Here is a 20,008-nt window from a genome sequence, read left to right as displayed (position 1 = left end):
GCCACACCAAAGTACAAACAATATTGATTGGTAGTTTTCTGCGGCCCTCTGGAAAGTTGGGCGCATGCTAGCTTTAAAGGCTGCACTTAGCATGACTAATTGATGTGCAATATAACTGGCGCAGGATGCCACACGTCTGGTAAACGGGCCAATATTTAATTCCAATGCACTAAAGGGACCTAAAAAAAGCCACAGCTTAGTGGGCCGTAACTATTTTACCAAACGTTTCCACGACGCCTTTAATCTTTCATGGTACTCTGGCGATAAATGCGGGCTGTGCTGAGCGCACGCCGTGTGTTATTGCAGCCGTGTCTCTTCACAGCACCTTGTGAATGTAAAAATCAATGAGTAATGGGGCTGGAATTGCTTTGTGAGATGAGCCCGCAGGCTTGTGTCAAAACAAAAAAAATTATCATTATAATCAGACGCTGATTAGGCTCGCCGTCAAATCAGCCCTGTATAATTTCAAAAGGTCTCAAAGGTCAGACGGTGGCAGACAACCACCAAACAAACTGAGAAACGCTGCAGGCTGATGGAGCTGTTCAGAGGTCGTTCTGACTTTTGTATGCGACCCCGACAGCTGAGCCCTTTGGCTATTTACTGTCCATTAAACGTGCGACCAACTTCACTCCATCTAAATCAAATCTGTCAGCCTCGCTACCATTAAAACGCTCCATCCAGACGCAAACAAAGGGCAGTGGTGGGACGGAGTGATAAAAGACTCATTACCATTTTCACCACCTGCTCATGATGCCGGAAAAGACAACGGGACGGGAAACCGCCAGCGGGTCGACCTTAAGAGCAAAAAGTCTTAATTGAAGGCAGGTGAGGAATGGAGCGAGGATGTCATTTCCTATATTTTGATTACAGCAATCCCTCATTTATCGCGCTTTTGTGGTTCCAGACCCGACCACTATAAGTGAATTTCTGCTTCAATTTACCGTAAAGCACCGTGTATAAACCGCACAAGCAAAAAATCGTGGTGCGGTTTATACACGATGACAGGTCTGTGACCAGACGCAGAAATTGACGAGAAGCCCATTTTAGAATAGCCGTCTGTGGGTCAGACAGTTGCTTTGACTTTAGCGCCCTCTGCTGTACAGTCGCTGAAAATACTATTGTATGCAACTAACTTTCACACAGTGAAACGATCTCTATATACACTGAAGCTAACCTAAGCTTCCAATGTAAAATACAATACAACGTTGGAGTTTATTCAAATTCACACTGAAGCAATGCAATAAAATAGTAGAGAAAAAGAGAAGCAGTGAAAGATAAGATATCAAAACATCTCTGAAAATTGCAAATTTCTTTATTTTGATTTATTATTATTATTATTATTATTAATCTGTGCTTAGCCATAATATTAAAGATCTAGATGCCAAAGTTCAGATTTCTCCTTTATTCTTCTTTTTGAAATTGCTTAGTACCTTTACGCATGTTGATTTGAGATGAAAGACTTGGCAAGCTTTTATGAACTAAACATTTTTTCCCCGCCGTGAGCCTGAAAATGGGGGTGCGGTTAATACACAGGTGCTTTGCGGTATGCTTCATTTAGGTCAAGAATAGGTACAATTTGCTTAAATATGCATATTTATTTTACTAATAATGGGCCGTATTCAACCACACAACAGTGACCATCCATTAATGTTTTTTGTTGTTTTTTTTTTTAAAGACATAACTAGTGATACACTCCTGATCAAAATCTTAAGACCAGTTGATAAACAAGCTATTTCAGTTTAATTGTTGTTTTCAATAAATGACTTTTTCAAAGTGTTTTTTGTCTCACTCCCCCTTCCTGTTTTTGCATATTGTAGCTCTACTTAAAACCTCATTAAGATCCAAATGTGCAAAATGCTAATTCTAGCAATTTTTCAACTGGTCTTAAGATTTTGATCAGGAGTGTATTCTTTTGGCTACTTTTGTTGATATTCATCTCGGGGGAGGTAGGTAGCTATGTTACCAGATATTTGCTTTTTTTTTTTTTGGTGATATTCTTTTGGCATGGTTGCATGTCAAAGCAAACAGAGCACTGATATCAGCATTTTATTGGTATCAGCGGATATCCAAATTAAGGTATGGAGACAACTATGTTTGCTAATACTCTTTTGGCTGCTTTTGCTGATATTCTTCTAGCTACGTTTGCTGTCAACATTAAAGCACAGACATGCTCACGGAACAGCAATATCCACAGGTGGTATCGGTAATTTCCAATACATGAATTATGCTGGTATCGGAACCTGAAACCGATACTGGATGGGATCGTCCCCGTCCCAATGTAATTGAAGCATTTTCTCATTCCTGTGTACTTGATAGGCCTCTCAGCCGCTACTGACTGACTTTTTGTTCTTGACAAAAGAACTCCCAACTATTAGAGTGAAGACAAGCATTTCCTTGAAATGTGGCAGCACAGAAGGACAATAAGCGGGGCGGGAAGTTCTTCCTGGAAGAACTTATTTCATCTCCAGTGCATTTCAAAGAATTTTGAGCATCTGTTGCACGGCAGTGATAAAGCAAGTGCATTTTCCCAGGTAAAAAGAAGGAAGGAAGATATTTTAGAGAAAAGTCCATAGATAAATATGACTCATGTTCACCACCGTTAAGAGTCGCTGCCATGCCCACGTTCAACCTTGCATTCTTATTGGGGAACCCGCATCCAATTTCCAGCCAGAAAATTAAATAATAACTTCATCAACTACTCCTGATCAAAATGTTAAGAGCAGTTGACAAATTTCAAGAATGTACATTTTGCACCGTTGGATCTGAAGGAGGTTCTAAAGCTTCAAAATGCAAAAAGAAGAAATGGGAGTGAGACATAAAAAGCAATTTATTTTCAAAGACGCATTACAGTGAAATAGGCTGTTCATCAAAAGTGTAAGAGCACAGCATTTAAAAGGCAACATGTTGGCAAAAGCGTGGATTGAATATGATTTAGTGTCAGGTATTCACACTGTCATGATCTGATGACAAAGACAAAAAAGCTTTCTCTTTGAACGCGGTGGGATTGTTGAGCTGCGTAAATAAGGCCTCTCACAGCCCGCCATCGCTGCTGAGGTTGGACGCAGTAAGACAGTCATTTCAAACTTCTTCGTGCATTCTTGACATTTTTCAACTGGTCTTCACATTTTGATCAGGAGTGTGTAAATAAATAATGGGGTAAAGAGTATGCATTTGGGGATTCAAATTAGTATAATAAATACAAATATCTGCACAAAGTATCATGCATCCTGTTGCACGCCAAGCTAAAAGTCAACTCTGAAAATCACTTCCTGTCCGTGCCACTAAAACACATGTACAGCAACACACACCAGCATGAATGTTATTTCGGTCTTATGTCTGCTATATTGGGTCATAGGAATGTAAAGGTGACTATAGGGGTGTTATTTCATATCTAGGGAGCTCTAATGTTAAAGAGCGTATTTACCAGGTGGTTAAAAGGTTTCCTATGCTCCAACTATGAAAATAATTGATTTCTACATACAGAATCCTACTTTGCAAAAATTCACTTATCACAGTTGGCGGTGTAGCCAATTAGCGGTCATAAACGAGGGATTACTGTATTACCAAACAACATTTCAGTACAATGTTTTAGTACAATGCTGGCACGCGTCTTGTGTATGTGTGTTTGGAGGCAGCAGGATAACCAGAGTGAAAAATCAATAAGACAGTAGAGGGACCTTGTCATGGACTGCAGAGTTGGAGAGTCACATGACCTTCATAGGGCATGGATTAGGGCTTTAATGTTGGCCCTGAGACTCAAGTGTGTGTCACACCTTGGTGAGTAGCAGGACTCTTTTCTGCAGCCGGCGCCGCAGCACGTCCTGACCCTCCCTCTTCTTCTGCTCCTCCAGAGTCTTGCCGTGCTGCTGGGATAGCTCCGCCTGAAGCTCGGACAGCGAGCGCTCCATGCTCCTCAGGCTGGCGTGAAAATGGTGGGGGAAGCGAGAGCGAGAAAAGACAAAGCACTCCGGATCAATAATGCGCCCAGAAAACAATTTACGGCTCATTTATGTTCCCTGAAAACAACTTAAAATAGAACAGTGATTGCGCCGCAATAAACTTTTAGTCATGAATCCACCAACAGTGGTATGTTTGTAGAAATTCAGCCAAAAGTAACAATTTAATATTCTGTAAATGCTGTAATTATAACCCGGGAATTTACTTATTGCCCGCCATAGAAACACAACCAATAGTGGAAAAGAGCTAACTGGGCAGTCAGCTTTAATAGCGTGGACGTCATCCCATGAAGCGTACTGTCCTCTATCCGTAAGCTGTCAGGAGAGGGACACAAATATGGATAGAAGGCGTAGATGCTGAATAAATCAGCCTTCAAGTATCCAAAACATTTGAGACAAGAGACTTCTTGGACGTGATGTGGAGTGGTGGTGTCGGGGCTGATCAATGTGACGGTAATTATACAGGAGGAGGAGAATAATTACCCTCCTTCCGAAGTCCCCCGTGCACGCCCTCCCCCTCAGCCATTCTTCTGTTTCTAATATTGCATAATGAGGCCCATACGCTGGCCAGCAGAGACGCTTGTTAGCTAATGAAAGCTTTTTGAGCGGCAGAGTGGAGCATGCGCACACGCCTCCCTGCAGACTTCACCTCGGCCTGAAGAGAACGCCGTTAATTAGAGAATTTCTTCTCTGTCATATGTACACACACAGAACCATTAGGAGTCCTATCAGAACCGGGGAGCAGTTTAATTAACTTGGTGACAATTAAGGAGTTGTCCGAGATACGCCATAATAATGGTGTGAGGGGGAAGCAGACAGTCAGAACCAAAAAAAAAAAACAAAAAAAAAACAAGGGCGTATCAGCAAGGGAATTCTGGTTTGTTACCGGCTGTTGAGCGTGTAGTTCTGCTCTTTCAGTGTAATCTCTCTCTGCTGGATCTGAATAACCTCCCGGGACAGATCTTCTGGTTTCCTGCAGAAAGACGCGACACAGAAATGTTAGCACGCAGTCAAATGGCGAGTGATCGATACGACAAAGGGGGAAGGAAAACAAAAACATCTCCATATTCCTTTGCCGGGAGGCCAGCAGGGAGCTGGGAAGCAAAGCGTCACGGCCGGCAGAGGCAGAGGCAGAGACGGCCGGTTAAACGCTGAGTGAGCACAAAACAAACCCACAGGTCACATTGTCAAAATGAGAGCGAGAGAAGGCCAGCATGGCTGGAGAACACGAGCATGACTATCGATGTGTCATTAGCTTTTCCATCGGACTGTAACGGGCCACTTAAGCTTCCACTTAGCAGCTAAAAGGTAAGCACCGCGTAAGTCAGGAGCAGTGAAACCTTCAGCACTTCAAAGTCGGAATGTGCAGCGTAAACGGGGAATTCAACCAATCCATGCTATGTTGTGGAGTCAACGAAGACAGAGGACAGAGTTTGCTGCAATAGTTTGCTGCCTAAATGGGCAGCCTTAGAAATGACAAGCACGCAAAAATGGATGAGTGCAGAGTAAGGGTGTCACGAGACAATACGATACACGAGATTGGGTCTACCAGAACGAGACCAGAAGAGGTTTTAACATTACTTTTAAGACAAGCACAATGAAAAATATGACAATATATAGCAACCTACTGACTTACTTTTTACTACGTTACCCTGCATTGCTCTTCATGAGGCTATGCTCTTCTGCACTCCATGTGTATGCTAGCAGTCCCGCCTCCACCCACCGAGGCAATCCGGTCACATCGGTTGATCATTCACAACCCCACTGTAAATGCTGTATTTATTTAGAGGACGGGGTGACAATTGGAAGCAGCTAAAGACACATTGTACTGTATATAACAATTACATTTACAACTTTAACTCATTTGATCCCAGCTGTTTTTCAAAAGACAACTGTACCGTCAGTACCATTTTAGACGAATTTGACTGATCTTTCAAGGCACACAGAATATTGTGTCCTATGGCTATGTAAGCACGGAACCTACCAAACGGAAAAAAAATGTTTGTTTCGACCTTTTTCCATTCTTCAGTAATCAGCAGTAGAAAAAAATAGGTACGTTTCAGCAAAATATTAGATCCCAACTGACAAGGGAGAACACCAGCTTTTTGTGAAGATAAATTTCAAAGATAACATTCACTATGACACAAATCATTTTTGCTTTTGTGACAACTCAAATATCTAAACAACACAACACAAAAAAAGGGTTGTTTTACATCAAAAGTTTATTTACTAATATAACACCATGAACTATTTACAATTTTCACATTTGGAACTGAACTATGTGTGTGCATGCGTGCATTGCGTTAAAATTTCCCTACAATGTGTAACCTTCTGCATGCTACACTCCATGCTCTCTCACTTCTTCCTTCTGTCATGTGTGATTTGTCCGTTAACGTGATCCCTGCCGAGCTCTTATCAAGCGCACTTTTGCCACCTTGTGGCTGTTTTTATGGCTTAAAAGTGGAATCGCCTGTCTGCCCTGCTGGAACATGCGCATGTGACCAGATATGCAACACGTCTTGTGTTGACTTTCACTTTGCTTCTTATTATCAGGAGAATGAACAATAGCCTGTAAAATGTGTTGTCAATTGACGACAGCTTGTCATATGCTAAGCCTATCGACGACAGCGTGTGTGATCGCTCACGTTTCAATATCACTCCACTTTCTGGCATCTTTGTTTACATGCCTGGCTGGTGGCATCTAGCTAACTCGGAGCTACAAGTGGCTATTACGTTCATGGGATACATCAATCATCGATTATCATCACAGCTTACTTTAGCAAAGTGTCACTTAATCTTGCTCTGTTATCATTATATTTAGCTTGTCTTCAAAACACTAGCTGTGTGTCGAAGTTGTGCAACAGAAACATGTCGCATGTACAGCTTTAGCCAGTGACACCATCACAGGGGTCTCCAACAGGTAGATCGTACGCTAGCAGTAGCTCACCAGCTGATGTTGAGTAGTTAACCAAAGAATATTTGCTTCACCTCTTAGTATTTTTCTAAGTCTTCTATTCAAACATGACATGTATTTAATGACAAATGGGCATATTGAGTGGTGATGTGCTTTGTAAATAAAGTGCCATTTAAATGTTGGCAGTGCTCTCAGCAACTTCGCCATTAAATTAACAGATTTGCAATGTTCTCGGTTCATGTTCTGCTATTTTTTGGAAAAAAGTTGAACGGATAAGTTAATAAATAACTCATAAAAAGTTGCAGAGCGATGGCCGTCCTGCCTTCTATGCATTTCCCCACCACAGTTTCAAAAAATCCTAGGGGGAAACCCTGCAGCAGCCCCAACTCCACCCAACAAGACAAAGAGACGATATGACTGATAAAAGAGCACACACCCATTCATGCCGTTGTTCTATGGAACAAACACGCTAAGGTGCTGAAACCAATGCACAGACTAAACCCTTTTCCTGCCTGTTTGGAGGTGGGAGACGAGGAAAACAGACACGCATTCACATGGCAATTTATAGAGGCTGGCAAAATGATCCAGTTAATTTTCATTTATTGTGTGATTAATTCATTTATTTATTATCGTCCCAGGCCTAGTGCCTGCGAGACAGTTTTTTTCTGACGAGAAATCTTGTCACGTTTCAATCTCACAAGATCTTGGGACACGAGATCTTGTGACACTCCTAGTGCAGAGCCATTTTCCACTGATATTTAAGAAAAGGAAAGTGAATAGAGTGAGTTTCCGGAGGCGGGTAAAATTAGCGCTTCAATACATCTGCATCCTCCCAAACAGATAACTTTGGGAGTTATCTTTTGCCGTCCCGCGATGAGTTCTCAGCCACCACAGATGTGCCTCATTCACCAATATCTTCCTTAAAATGTTCGTAGATTTTCTTGTAAGCCGTTCTTAAGAGGGTTCCTAAAAAAACGCTACGCCAGACTCATCGTGTTCTTAAACCGCAGAATTGTTCGCAGCTGTGATCTTAAATTCATGAATCCCATCTCCTCGTAAACTGAAAGCGTGTGCAAATTGACCAAATGAAATTACATTAGCATACGTAACAGCCCATCAATGCCCATAAAAGGGCATGAGATTGACGCAGATTTCAAAATGCTGAAAGCAAAAGTTAAATTCAGTGGAGCAGAGTATGTGAAGGAAAACTGCAGGAAAACTTCCTTCATATGCTGCTTAATTACGCTCAACAAGATTGCCTCAACACTTGTAACCATATGCAATACGCTTAAAGAAATTCATGAAAATTAAAAAATCAAATAAAAGTGATACACTTAGTTTAAGAAATCAGACTGAGATTCAAATGTACTTAATTTATTTATTATTATTATTTATTAATTATTATTTTTAATTTTTTTAAAAACCAAAAATATGACATGACTATAAAATTGCATTTTAATGAGCTGCACAAAAGCGGACTACACAACCAACGTGCCAACATGTTGCCGCTGAAATGTGTGTAATAGTAGTCCTGAGTGTTCGTAGATAATATATCTAAAAAAATCCCCAAAAAATATTCATGAATGTCACAATCTTCGTAAGCAGGACTTCAGAACAAATTTGTTCTGAACGCTGTTACAGCCCGAGCCTGGCCCCTTAAGAAGAATTGCATTGTAGGAAGTTGAGTGTCGTAGTTCTGTGCTTTATCATGAGGTGGCTCTCTCTCTCTCTCTCTCTCTCGTCTGTCTGCACCACCCATTGTGTTCTGTGTCCTGATTGACAATGGGCTACAGCCAATCAATCTCCTTTGTGCTGTCTCCTGTTGTGGTTGCTATGGTGGCCATCGCTAGCAAACTGGCTAACCGTGTGAGCTGCTTGCTAACTGCCAACTGAGTAGAAGAAGAAACAGCTAACTGTGTGAGTCTGAGCGCTGTATGGTTGCAAGTTTTTCCCTGACAAACCCACAATGTCGACGAAACGTTCTGCGCCCAAAAGGAAAGGAATTCAACCATCACACAAAAAGTTGGACTTCTGGAAATGCTGAAGGAAGGCAGAAGTTGCGGCTGTAGGGCGCCATTATGGGAGGAGGAAAATACCACGACAGGAGCAATATGTTTTAAGAAGGACACAAAAATGCTTCAGTGGAACGGCGGCAGGACGAAGAGGCACTGTCAGAGGAGTAAAATACATGTGAGTCATTTCATAATTTCTTGTGTCCAACCTAGTAGGTTGATCATTAAAGTTTAAATGAAATGTCAACTCAGAGTGTTTAAACAAGATAGAAATGTGAGAAAATGTTAATGCCTGTCTGAGAGTGTATAAAAGTGTATGGTGAGGGGTTTCACAGCCTTAAAACAAAGATTTCACATATTGTGGGCTATTATGGGAACCTATTTCCCATGATAAACCAGGGCACACTGTAGACTAAAAGGCTTTGGGTGCAGCAGCTTCAGAAAAGAGAAGTAAAAAAAATATTTACTAATTCGAAACTACAGCAGTACCTCGGTTTTCATACGTCCTGGTTTATGTGGGCTTCGGGGTTTTTTTTGCCGAAACCCCCCCCCCCCCCCCCCCCCCCCCCGCCCCCACACACAAAAAACAGCATGGTGGGGAGGAGCGGCATAGAGAATGGATGGATGGATGAATGGATGGATCCCTGCAAGACCACCGAGGCGAAAGTCTGTCTGAAACATCCGAGAAGGTGAGTCTTTCCTCATACCTACTGTTCCCTGAGTAATATCACTTGATCGAGCCTTTTCTAACATTCCACACTGCAAAATAACTCACAAAATTGATTTCTGCTGATATTGGATTGCACTGATATCGATACTCAAGGCTGCAATATCGGTACTGTATGGGAAATGAAAACGCACCCCGATAAGGAACAGTGCAGTGACTTTCCCACCTAACCTTTTAAAGTGCATACAGAGCTAGATAAAACCACTGGATGCTGGCCATTCATGAGCTACTGCCATCTTGTGGAGTACATTTTTAAAAAACTACATCAGGAGGTTGACTACAGCCACCGCTGTTCATCTCTATTGACCTGGCGCCAATCAGGGACCCCAGATGTTCTTGGGTTTTTTTGTTTTTGTTTAAGACCATGCACCCGGCAACTATACGAGACTCGACAGTTCACTGAAGTGGAGCATTTAAGCTACGTTTGGAATGAACCGCCAACCAAACATAAGCAGTAGCCTCACATTGGCTCTGGAATGGCACTCCAGTAAACAGGACGTCCGCTAGAACAGGAAACAGCAAAGCTGTTGATGTTAGCGTCAAGGGGGGCTGGGATATGTGGAGATGAATTCCTTCCAGTCGGCTGGGCGGAGCCTTGGGTACCAAAGTAAGCTCATGACTAAAACATGAGGCGTTGTGAATCATACGATGGAATAAGTACAGCAGAGACTCCACGTTGGCCCCCGAGCACAGAGATCATCAGCCTCTAATCTCTTTGTGACTAAAGTGGAGAAAAGTACCCTCCAATGAACAATTTATTAGCGTGCTCTTTGCAAAAAGACACAAAGCATGCAAGGGACAAACAATGCCATTTTGCTGTGGATGCACCACGGTTTTGCAGCTCATGCTTGGGAATTCTTCAATCATTCATCTTCATGTCAACAATCAGGCCTTTGTTTCATGTGGCTCCACCTGTCATTTGTTCTTATTTACAGTAATTTCCCCCCCAGATTTACAATTGCACATAGAAATGATCCGTTCTTGGGTCAAACTGCCATCATGAAACCTTACCAACGTTTTCAATGACATTTTATTACGTCATACAAACGTTAAAAAGAACAACTGTCAATAGTAAAAGATAAAAACAGTATGTTGGGAAACTCAGGGAACCTCAGGATGTGATACGATTTGCCACATGGCTCACGATACCGATAATATCTCAATATGGTGATAGGGTGAAAAAAAAACAAAAAAAACTCAATTTCATAGTTAATACTTGGCAGCCTTCACCTGGGATAGGCTCCAGCTTGTGGTATAGAAAATGGGTATACACCGTTCCCTCGCTCCATCGTGGTTCACCTTTCGAGGACTAGCTGTTTCGCGGGATTTTTATGTGCAACTTTAGTGGGTTTTTTGTTGGGTTTTTTTACTGTGTATGAACGTGAATTGTGTTCTGCGTCCTGAGTGGCTGTAGACCATTGTCAATCAATCTCATTTGTGCCGAACTGTCGTGTTTCTCCTTGTCTGATTGCTGGCAAACAGTTTGCAGAGACTCTGAACTCTTTCTGTTTGCACCTTTTGTCTCCGACAACACCCACGTCGATGAAACGTTGTGCACCCAAAAGGCAGAAGAAGATGCTAACCACCGCACAAAAAGTTGGACTTTTGGACATGCTGAAGGAAGGTAGACGTTACAAAATAGATGAATCTTCGGTTGAAGGATGAGGAGGAGTACAATACGGCAACAAGATCAATATGTTTTAACAAGGACACAAAAATGCTTCAGCGGAACGGCGCCAGGACGAAGGGGCATGATCAGAGGAGTGAAATACACACGAGTCAGTCATTTCTTGTGTCCTTGAGTGTGTATAAACAAGAGAAATGTGAGAACATGTTAATGTCTGTCTGAGAAAAGTGTATAAAGTGTATGGTGAGGAGTTTTACAGCCTTAAAACATAATATTCATTGTAAAAAAGTTAAGTTGCCTACTTCACGGATTTCACTTATGAGCTATTTTGGGGGCCTATCCCCGCGGTAAACAAGGGAACACGGTATTGTAGGGGTGTCACAAGATCTCGCGAGATTAAAATGTGATCAGATTTCGTGTTTAGAAAGAAAGCTCTCTTGTGGGCACTGGGCCTGGGACGACAATGAACTAATGAATTAATCACACAATAAATGAAAATGAACTGGATCATTTTACCAGAGTAATTACAAGCTGTGTTTTAATTGTAGTTAGGCAATTCTGCATTTTGTCCCCTGGCAAATACTATTTGACACAAACCTGAATTTAAATTTGATACATGTTTTGGAGTCATGTGAATGAATACTTGGGAAATAAATTGATTTATTTTTTTAGTTCAAGATAAGAAAATGAAGAGAATAAAATAATATAAATAAATATGTTCATGAAATAGAAATGTGTGGTTGCAGGGGTGTCCAACTTCCATCACTATTAGAGCCACAAACTATTTGTCTTTTATTTCTGACTGGCCATTGTACACCAAGCACACAGTGTGGCCATCATCTTTGTGCTATTTTGTGCTCATTTGTATATTATATAAAAAGGCATAAAGTCTAAATTCAACATTTATAATAAAAACTACTAAGAGTTGAAGCAAATATTCTTTGTGAGCTACTCAAAATCAGCTGGCGAGCTAGGAGACTGTGATAGTATGACAACCATAAGGCTTTATGTTCATGAAAAAAAAACACACACACATATAGTGTTTGGACAAGACATAATTAGTAGTATAGGCTGTACACTGGTTGACATATCCCAGTGTGAGCTGCAACTCGTCTGCCTGAGTGTAAAAAGTGTAAATCTTTGCACGTATCTGAAAGTCGTTTTTTTTTTCCCCCAACCTCAGTGCCAGACTTCAATCAATATTCTGTGCGCTCAATCATTCTGTAACTCCTGATTCTTACGCGAGCGCTGGTATAGGACCTTCTGTGGCCAAAAGGCACGGCGCCCTTGCTCGGCCGGGCCGGAGGTGAACGAAGCTCGGCGGACGACGAGGACAACACGATCAGAACGAGAACGTGATGAGCTTTATTGAAGTGGCTCTGGCGGTCTTGGTGACTGACAGGAGACCATGCACAACTGCAGTGGACTGTTCATTTCCACTTTCTTGCTTTATTACTCTGCAAACTGAACAGAGTTGACGATCCAAAATTCTTTTGGAGCCTCAAGTGTCGGGGGCTGCTGCGCATCGGGGCCACCGCCTCAATGCTTTGGATGAATTTAGAGAGCGCACATTGCGCATACCGCTGGCAAAGGGCAGCCGCCTGACTGAGGCTCACATCATTTGACGTTAAAGGTTAATGCATCTTGCAAATAAATATTTACAAGCCCCTCCTCCCCTTACTGTGGATTATTCCTGGTCTCCCACCCGTCCTCCAAAGGTTTACAAACACATCATGTCTAATTAGCGCTCCTACTCCAACACATTGATCGTGTAACAGTCAGTGCTCCTTTCATTCTTGTGATAGTGTTGATGCTATGAGGTGACGCTTTTAAATATGGTATATATGATGGAAACTACAGTGAAAGTCCATTGTGCAAATCTTGTAAGACCTCAGTTTAGTGCCCATTGAAAGGAGTGTCACCATATAATGCATTTAATTGTCCTTACGCCTGTCATCTTGAATGCAATGACAACGTTGGTAAGTGGTGCACATGCTCTGGCCTGGCTGCTCAAGTCAGATGTGTTTAGTCTCGACGTGGTCAAACTTAATGGACAACTTTTTTAGCGGTGTGACGAAATACTGTATCAATATATTCAACTATCACTAGGGATTAGGGATGCTCCGCTCTCTCAGCCACCAATTCGTTTCGGCACATTTCTGTAAAAAACACCTGATTGGCATATACCGATGAATGCCTTTCAAAGCCAATCAGAAAATACGATTGGCGTGCGGTGGCAAATATAGGGTTGCCAACACTCGTATTGAGCCGACAAGGTATGCACTTTATTCCGTACTGCCGCAAAAATCAAAGTTAGTCTATAAAACCTCAATGGATTCGGTTTGACATCTTAACATGGGCTACGCCAATCCATGCCGGCGTGTTTGCTCACTCCCTTATCACACCAATTGCCGTTCGACTTTTCTTGCAGCTTTCTTTACACGCGTTGCCTGTCTATCACTGGCTGTACTTCACATTGGCGGCAGCTAGCTAGCTAGCTAGCTAGCTAGCCAGAATTATCTACCTAGTTTCTGGTCTTTGGACTCCGAACGTGACTTTTTAACCACAGTGACATTTTGTTTTAAAACAAACAAGCAATGCGGTTAGTTCGAAGCTCGTTTTTGTCCCACAGGGAAGTGGACATCACTTTCATGGGGTATGTACCAACTTTTTCAAGTGTCACTGAACAATTTTGCTCTTTTGTTGTCACTATGACTTTATAGGCGGAATAAGTACGTCCCATACGTGTAGTAATGACCTGTCTCTTTTTATAGCTTTAGAATGCACACAAAAGAGAAAGACGTATGTTCAGGTCTCACATAAGGATTGTGGATGATAATGAAATAGGTGTTTCGTGGTTGAATATGGCCTACTATTGGTGCATAGACGCGCATATTTAAAAACATTTTAGGGATTTTACACAAGCCTTATGCATATCTTATTATGTCTACTATATTGGGTAATAGAAGTGTAAAGGTGACGATTGGGGCGTTACTTCATGTCTAGAGAGCTCTAATCATGTTAAAACCCATATTGAGAAGGTCATAAACAGGTTTGCTATCAATATACGGCTTATTAGTCCAAAAATATACATATTTAAGCATTTTTTTACGTATTTGTTGCCAAAATGAAGCATTGTCATGCATAAAAATGGCTAAATGAAGTAAAAGACAAATATACAACATTCAGAAGCAGCATTCAAAGACATTCTGAAGATATGTAGTATTCTACAATGGCCACTAGGTGTCAGTAATGTTACACTAATGAGACAATAGCCACCGCAGGAAGTACTGTACAGAACAGGAAGTAAAAAAAAGAAAAAAGAACAAAAACCTCTCCCAATGCTAACATGTGAGTTTATGTTATGTATTATGTCGTATTTATGTCTTACTTTTTCTTATTTATCTGAACTCAACCACAGTAAACGAGGGTCTACTGTACTGTACTACCCCCCAACCTTAATCTATAAAAGCTGCCGCTTTATTAAAGAACACCTAATCTGAGACTTGTACCTTTTTCTTTTTAGCATGGAAGTCTAGTCACTGCATTACCCCATTACCCTTAACGGCAGCGACGCTACGTTTAACAAAGAACTTTTACTACGAGAGAGAGAAATAAGGTTATCCTTCAAGCCGAATGAACGACGGGCAAAAGCAAATGTGAGACGCGCACCGAGCCTAACTGATTAGCCGTACAAAAGTACAAGTCAATTAAAAGTTAACATTGTGTACCTTTGCCTTCTTGGCACAGGCGCACATGGAAGGGCACACAAATCAGCCGTACAACACCCGCTGGTTGTGTTACCATTTAGCATTCTGCTTGCATCGCTCTCACATGTAATCACTGAGGAACATGTGTGCTGGCGTGTGTGTGTGTGTGTGTGTGTGTGTGTGTGTGTGTGTGTGTGTGTGTGTGTGTCAAGGGCAGCCACGGTGTTTATTATGTGTCATATCTGCTCGGCCGCTAAGAAGGAAACCTGCAATCATTCTCTCATTACCTGTTTGGACTGGAAGCATTAAGACAAACACGGGAAGGTATTTAACACACACGTTAACACACACACGTGCACACCATCCAGTCCATGAAACACTCCTAGTTTTTACATTTTTTTTTTTTACAATACCACAGCTCCACCTGCAGGTCTCTTTGCTCTATTACACACATGAGATGACAAAGCCGTGGTCGTCCTTGAAGGATTAAGTCCATCACTAACCTGATGTTGAGTCCGGTGGACTCCCCAAGGTTTTCCCATGCTCGGATCTTCTCCGACAACCTCTGCGGGGGTGAAGAAACATCAATTAAACATCTGTTCTCCACTCAAAGCCATCGAAAGCCAATAATATACAGAAATGCCTTGTTCATTGGTTCCAGACCTGGTTAAGATAAAGTGAATTCCCACCAAGTAGGATTCCTGATTTATAAATGGAATATTTTTAGTTAGACCTGTTTACCACCTTCTAAACATGCTTTTAACATTATTAGCTCCCTCTAGCCATATAGTCATCTTTACACTCAAATTACCCAATATCATAGACATAAGGGAAAATAAAACATATAAACAGAAATAAGACACAATATTAACATACATACGTTAGCATTAGAAGAGTTCCTTTTTCTTTTTTTTGTGCCTTTTGTGTGTGCCTTTTCGCCACACACATCAAACAGCAACATTCTAATCTTCTCTCTGAAAAACAAACCCCGGGCTCGTGCAGGTGTATGTACTCATTTTGTGCTTTTAATTTGATGTTGCTACTGTCTTAGTTTTACACAATACATAATAAATCAGACACTAGATTGCTATAATGTGTTCCCCGTTCCGCCGGAGATTTGATGACACACAAGCCGGTCCTTGGGTCAAAAAAGGTTGGGGACCGCTGCTGTAAAGTACTTCTTGCGCTGGCTAATTCCTCATCAGAGTAACACTACTGACACCTAGTGAGCAGTGTAGAATACTACATACCAGTACAATGTCTATGAATGCATCTTCTGAATGCCTTATATTTGTATTTTACATAATTTAGTCATTTTTATGCTTGAAAATACCCAATTCAAAAAAATGCGTAAAATCTAGTTGTGTCAAACTTTGCAATGACAATAAAGCCTATAAATAAAGCCTAGCCTTCTACTGTAGCCTATTAGTAACACATGTAACACATGCACATGTTCTGACTAATAACAGGCTAATAACAGGCTGTATCCAGCTACAAAACAGCATGATTGAATCATGTTTTTGAAAAAAAAGTGATAGAGTGAAGCTGCAAAATTCGAAGCACAAAGCGGCGAGAGATTACTGTACTAATAAAGTTTTTGTTAGATTACGTACAGCGTCTGACTTTTCCCAATGTTTTTTCCCCCCAATTAATTTGACTATTTAGGTAATGGTGTAATTTTATTTGAGCATGCATATAAGTTACAATGGAATACATCACATCACGCAGCTCCACATGTCCAAAAGGACTAGGAATAAGTTAATCTTATTTAATCCTACCCACTTCCATTTACATCAATTGCAATACATTTATTCACTTCCTGTGTTTCATATGTGGTCTTTTTAATACATAGAAAAGTGACACGGTAATGTAACAATGTGGTAATATAAGTGTCAAGGTTTTTCCACAATCACAGTAAATAATAATAATAAATAAATAATCAACACAAATACAGACCCTTTCCAAAAAATTAGAATGTCATGGAAAAGTTGTTTAATTTCCATAATTCCATTCAAAAAGTTAAACTTTCATAGTTTATAGATTCAGGGCCCACAATTTAAACGATTTCAAGTATTTATTTGTTTATTTTTACATAATTTGGGCTTCCAGCTCATTAAACCCACAAAAACAGGAATTCAAAAAAATAGAATACTGTGAAGATATCAGCCCAAATTTTGCAGGGCATGAATGTTTTAAACTGAGTGTCACACACTAATCATCTCCTAAACTCAAATCACCTGCACAGGCTTCCCCAGGTGTCATTAAATTGCTTCAGTTTGGTTCAATTGTCTCAGTTGGGTTCAATATGGGGAAGACTGCAGACATGACAACTGGCCAGAAGACCATCATTGATACCCTCCATAGGATGGGTAAGCCACAAAAGTTCATAGCTAAGGAGGCTGGTTGTTCACAGAGTGCTGTGTCCAAGCATGTCAATGGAAAGTCTAGAGGAAGGGCAAAATGTGGCAGGAGAAGATGCACCAGCAAAAGAGATGACCGTGGGCTTCAGCGGATTATCAAACAGGGAAGATTCAAGAATCTGGCAGAGATCCAGAAAGAGTGGAATGAGGCGGGAGTCACAGCTTCAAAAACCAGCACATTCAGACGCATCCGGGAGATGGGCTACAACTGTCGGGTTCCTCGGGTCAAGCCACTTCAGAACCTGAGCCAACGTAGGAAGTGTCTCCACTGGGCCAAGGAGAAGAAGGACTGGACTGTTGGCCAGTGGTCCAAGGTCCTCTTTTCCGATGAAAGTAAAGTGTGCCTTTCATTTGGGAATCAAGGTCCAAGGGTTTGGAGGAAGACGGGTGAGGAACAGAACCCAAGCTGCCTGAGGTCCAGTGTGAAATATCCACAGTCCGTCATGATTTGGGTGCAATGTCCGGTGCAGGTGTTGGTAAACTCTGCTTTCTAAAATCCAAGGTCACCACAACAGTCTACCAGCATGTTTTAGAGGACTTCATGATTCCTTCTGCTGAGGATCTGTATGGAGATGCAGATTTCATCTTCCAGCAGGACCTGACCCCTGCCCCTACCGCCAGAAGCACCAAAACCTGGTTTGATGCCCATGCCATCACAGTGCTTGACTGGCCAGCCAACTCACCGGACCTAAACCCCATTGAGAATCTATGGGGTATTCTCAAGAGGAAAATGAGGGGCACCAGACCCAACAACAAAGAAGAGCTGACAGCAAGCATCAAGGAAATCTGGGCTTCCATAACTCCCAGGCAATGCCACAGGCTGATTGCTTCAATGCCACGTGGCATCGAGGCAGTGATTAAGGCAAAGGGATTCCTAACCAAGTATTGAAGATTGACATATCGTTTTGAAAGTACCATATTTTGATTGATTTGATGTGATCCTAATTTCTTTCTTTTTTTCCTGCAAAAACTGAGAAGTAAATGGTGATTTCTTTACAGTATTCTAATTTTTTGAATTCCTGTTTTCGTGGGTTTAATGAACTAGAAGCCCAAATTATGTAAAAATAAACAAATAAATACTTGAAATCATTTAAATTGTGGGCCCTGAATCTATAATCTATGAAAGTTTAACTTTTTGAATGGAATTATGGAAATTAAACAACTTTTCCATGACATTCTAATTTTTTGGAAAGGGTCTGTAGATGTAACAGAACAAGTTCAGGACTCTTCTTCCTTGAAACATCAACTGCTTGTATCATTTCTTGAAACAATCTTGTTGCTTTTTTGAGTTGCTTTCTTAATCCGTTCCTTAATTTAATTCCACGTACTGAAATGCTGTGGGTTTTAGCATCGTTCTCGCGTTTGAGTGTTTTAAGTTTATTTCCCTGAAATCATATTTCACCTGTGACTTTTTTCAATTAGCTCTTGTGTGCTTTCTCCAGTACAAAAGGCAGTACTATTGTCTGCGAATAGTACTTCCGTCATTTTACAAATGTCATGAATATACAAGTTGGATAGTTTTGGTCCGAGTATTTTTAAATATATACAAGTATGGATGTATGACCAACCTTTTTTTCATATTAATAGTTAATGCTATTAAAACAAAACAACATAATTTCATTTCTAATATAGCTAATGTATTTTCTGTACAAGAATATAACCATTAAAGAATCATATTAGCTAAAATGTTAAAGATATGCAAGGTTCTTTATTACATAGTACATAGTAATACACAATGTGATATGTCTCCATACACTTTATGTGCATACAGTCACAAGATTATCAAGATTCAACTAGGCACTTGTTGGGAACTGAATATAAGTTCTGTATTCAACATTATGTGGCCTACCTTCATTGCCAATTGTGGGCATATGGTATACCACAGGGGTGGTGTATCTTTAAAACAAGAGCTAATGAGCATTTTTAGACATCATTTTCGTACCCAGTGACCCAAAATTTACCAAGAATGTCTACTTTCATTTCAGTAGCATTTTGGGGGTACACCTGTGAAATTGCTCGACAGTGGTGCCGAGTCACATCATCACCTCTTTCTGCCTCACGTAAAAGACGTATCAATACGACTTTGGGATCGAGTGTTCCGGATTTAAAAAGAACGTATAAATACATCTTTGGTATTGAATGAGTTAATTCGTAAATAACAAATCTGCATTTTAACAACTTGTGACACTCCTGTACCTCCTTCTCCAGTTCCACATTGACCAGGTCTTCTTTGGTCTTGGCCATCCGCTCCAACTTCCTCTTCAGGCCCTCCACCTCCTCTTTCAGCAGGCCGCAGTTCTCTCTGCTCTCCCTGCGTTACACATGCAATACGACATTGTGCTTAGAGTCACATGACATAGAAATAAATATCACATGCATGCACTGAGATTTTGTCTTGTGCGCGTGATCCAAGATGGCAGCAGAAGCACACCGGACGGTATTTTGGATGCTTAACAAGCAGGGCAGCGCAAGCCAAGACAAAATGTTATCAAACATTTTGGATGTTAACTGAAAAACATGCAAACCAGGGTGAACGTTAACCGAGGTACCACTGTGTTTTCTATGGGAAAATCTGTTTTGGTTACAGTCCGTTTTGGTTTGACCCGGACCTGCAGGAATGGATTAATGACGCTAACCAAGGC

General features: G+C 41.1%; 1 protein-coding gene across 2 annotated transcripts in view; it reads right to left on the bottom strand.

Annotated features, from left to right (window-relative positions):
* mad1l1 (mitotic arrest deficient 1 like 1) overlaps positions 1–20,008 on the bottom strand; it is a 102,095-nt gene that overhangs the window by 77,640 nt on the left and 4,447 nt on the right. For both annotated transcript variants that reach the window (XM_054778504.1, XM_054778505.1), the window contains exons 8-11: positions 19,563–19,677; positions 15,450–15,511; positions 4,843–4,929; positions 3,774–3,918 (exon numbers count right to left, since the gene is read on the bottom strand). In XM_054778504.1, the coding sequence (XP_054634479.1) occupies positions 3,774–3,918; positions 4,843–4,929; positions 15,450–15,511; positions 19,563–19,677 (409 nt within the window). The remainder of the gene's footprint in view (positions 1–3,773; positions 3,919–4,842; positions 4,930–15,449; positions 15,512–19,562; positions 19,678–20,008) is intronic.

The sequence above is a fragment of the Dunckerocampus dactyliophorus genome, chromosome 6 (assembly GCF_027744805.1).
Source record: "Dunckerocampus dactyliophorus isolate RoL2022-P2 chromosome 6, RoL_Ddac_1.1, whole genome shotgun sequence".
Taxonomy (NCBI): domain Eukaryota; kingdom Metazoa; phylum Chordata; class Actinopteri; order Syngnathiformes; family Syngnathidae; genus Dunckerocampus; species Dunckerocampus dactyliophorus.
This window is presented reverse-complemented; position numbering and strand designations above follow the sequence as displayed.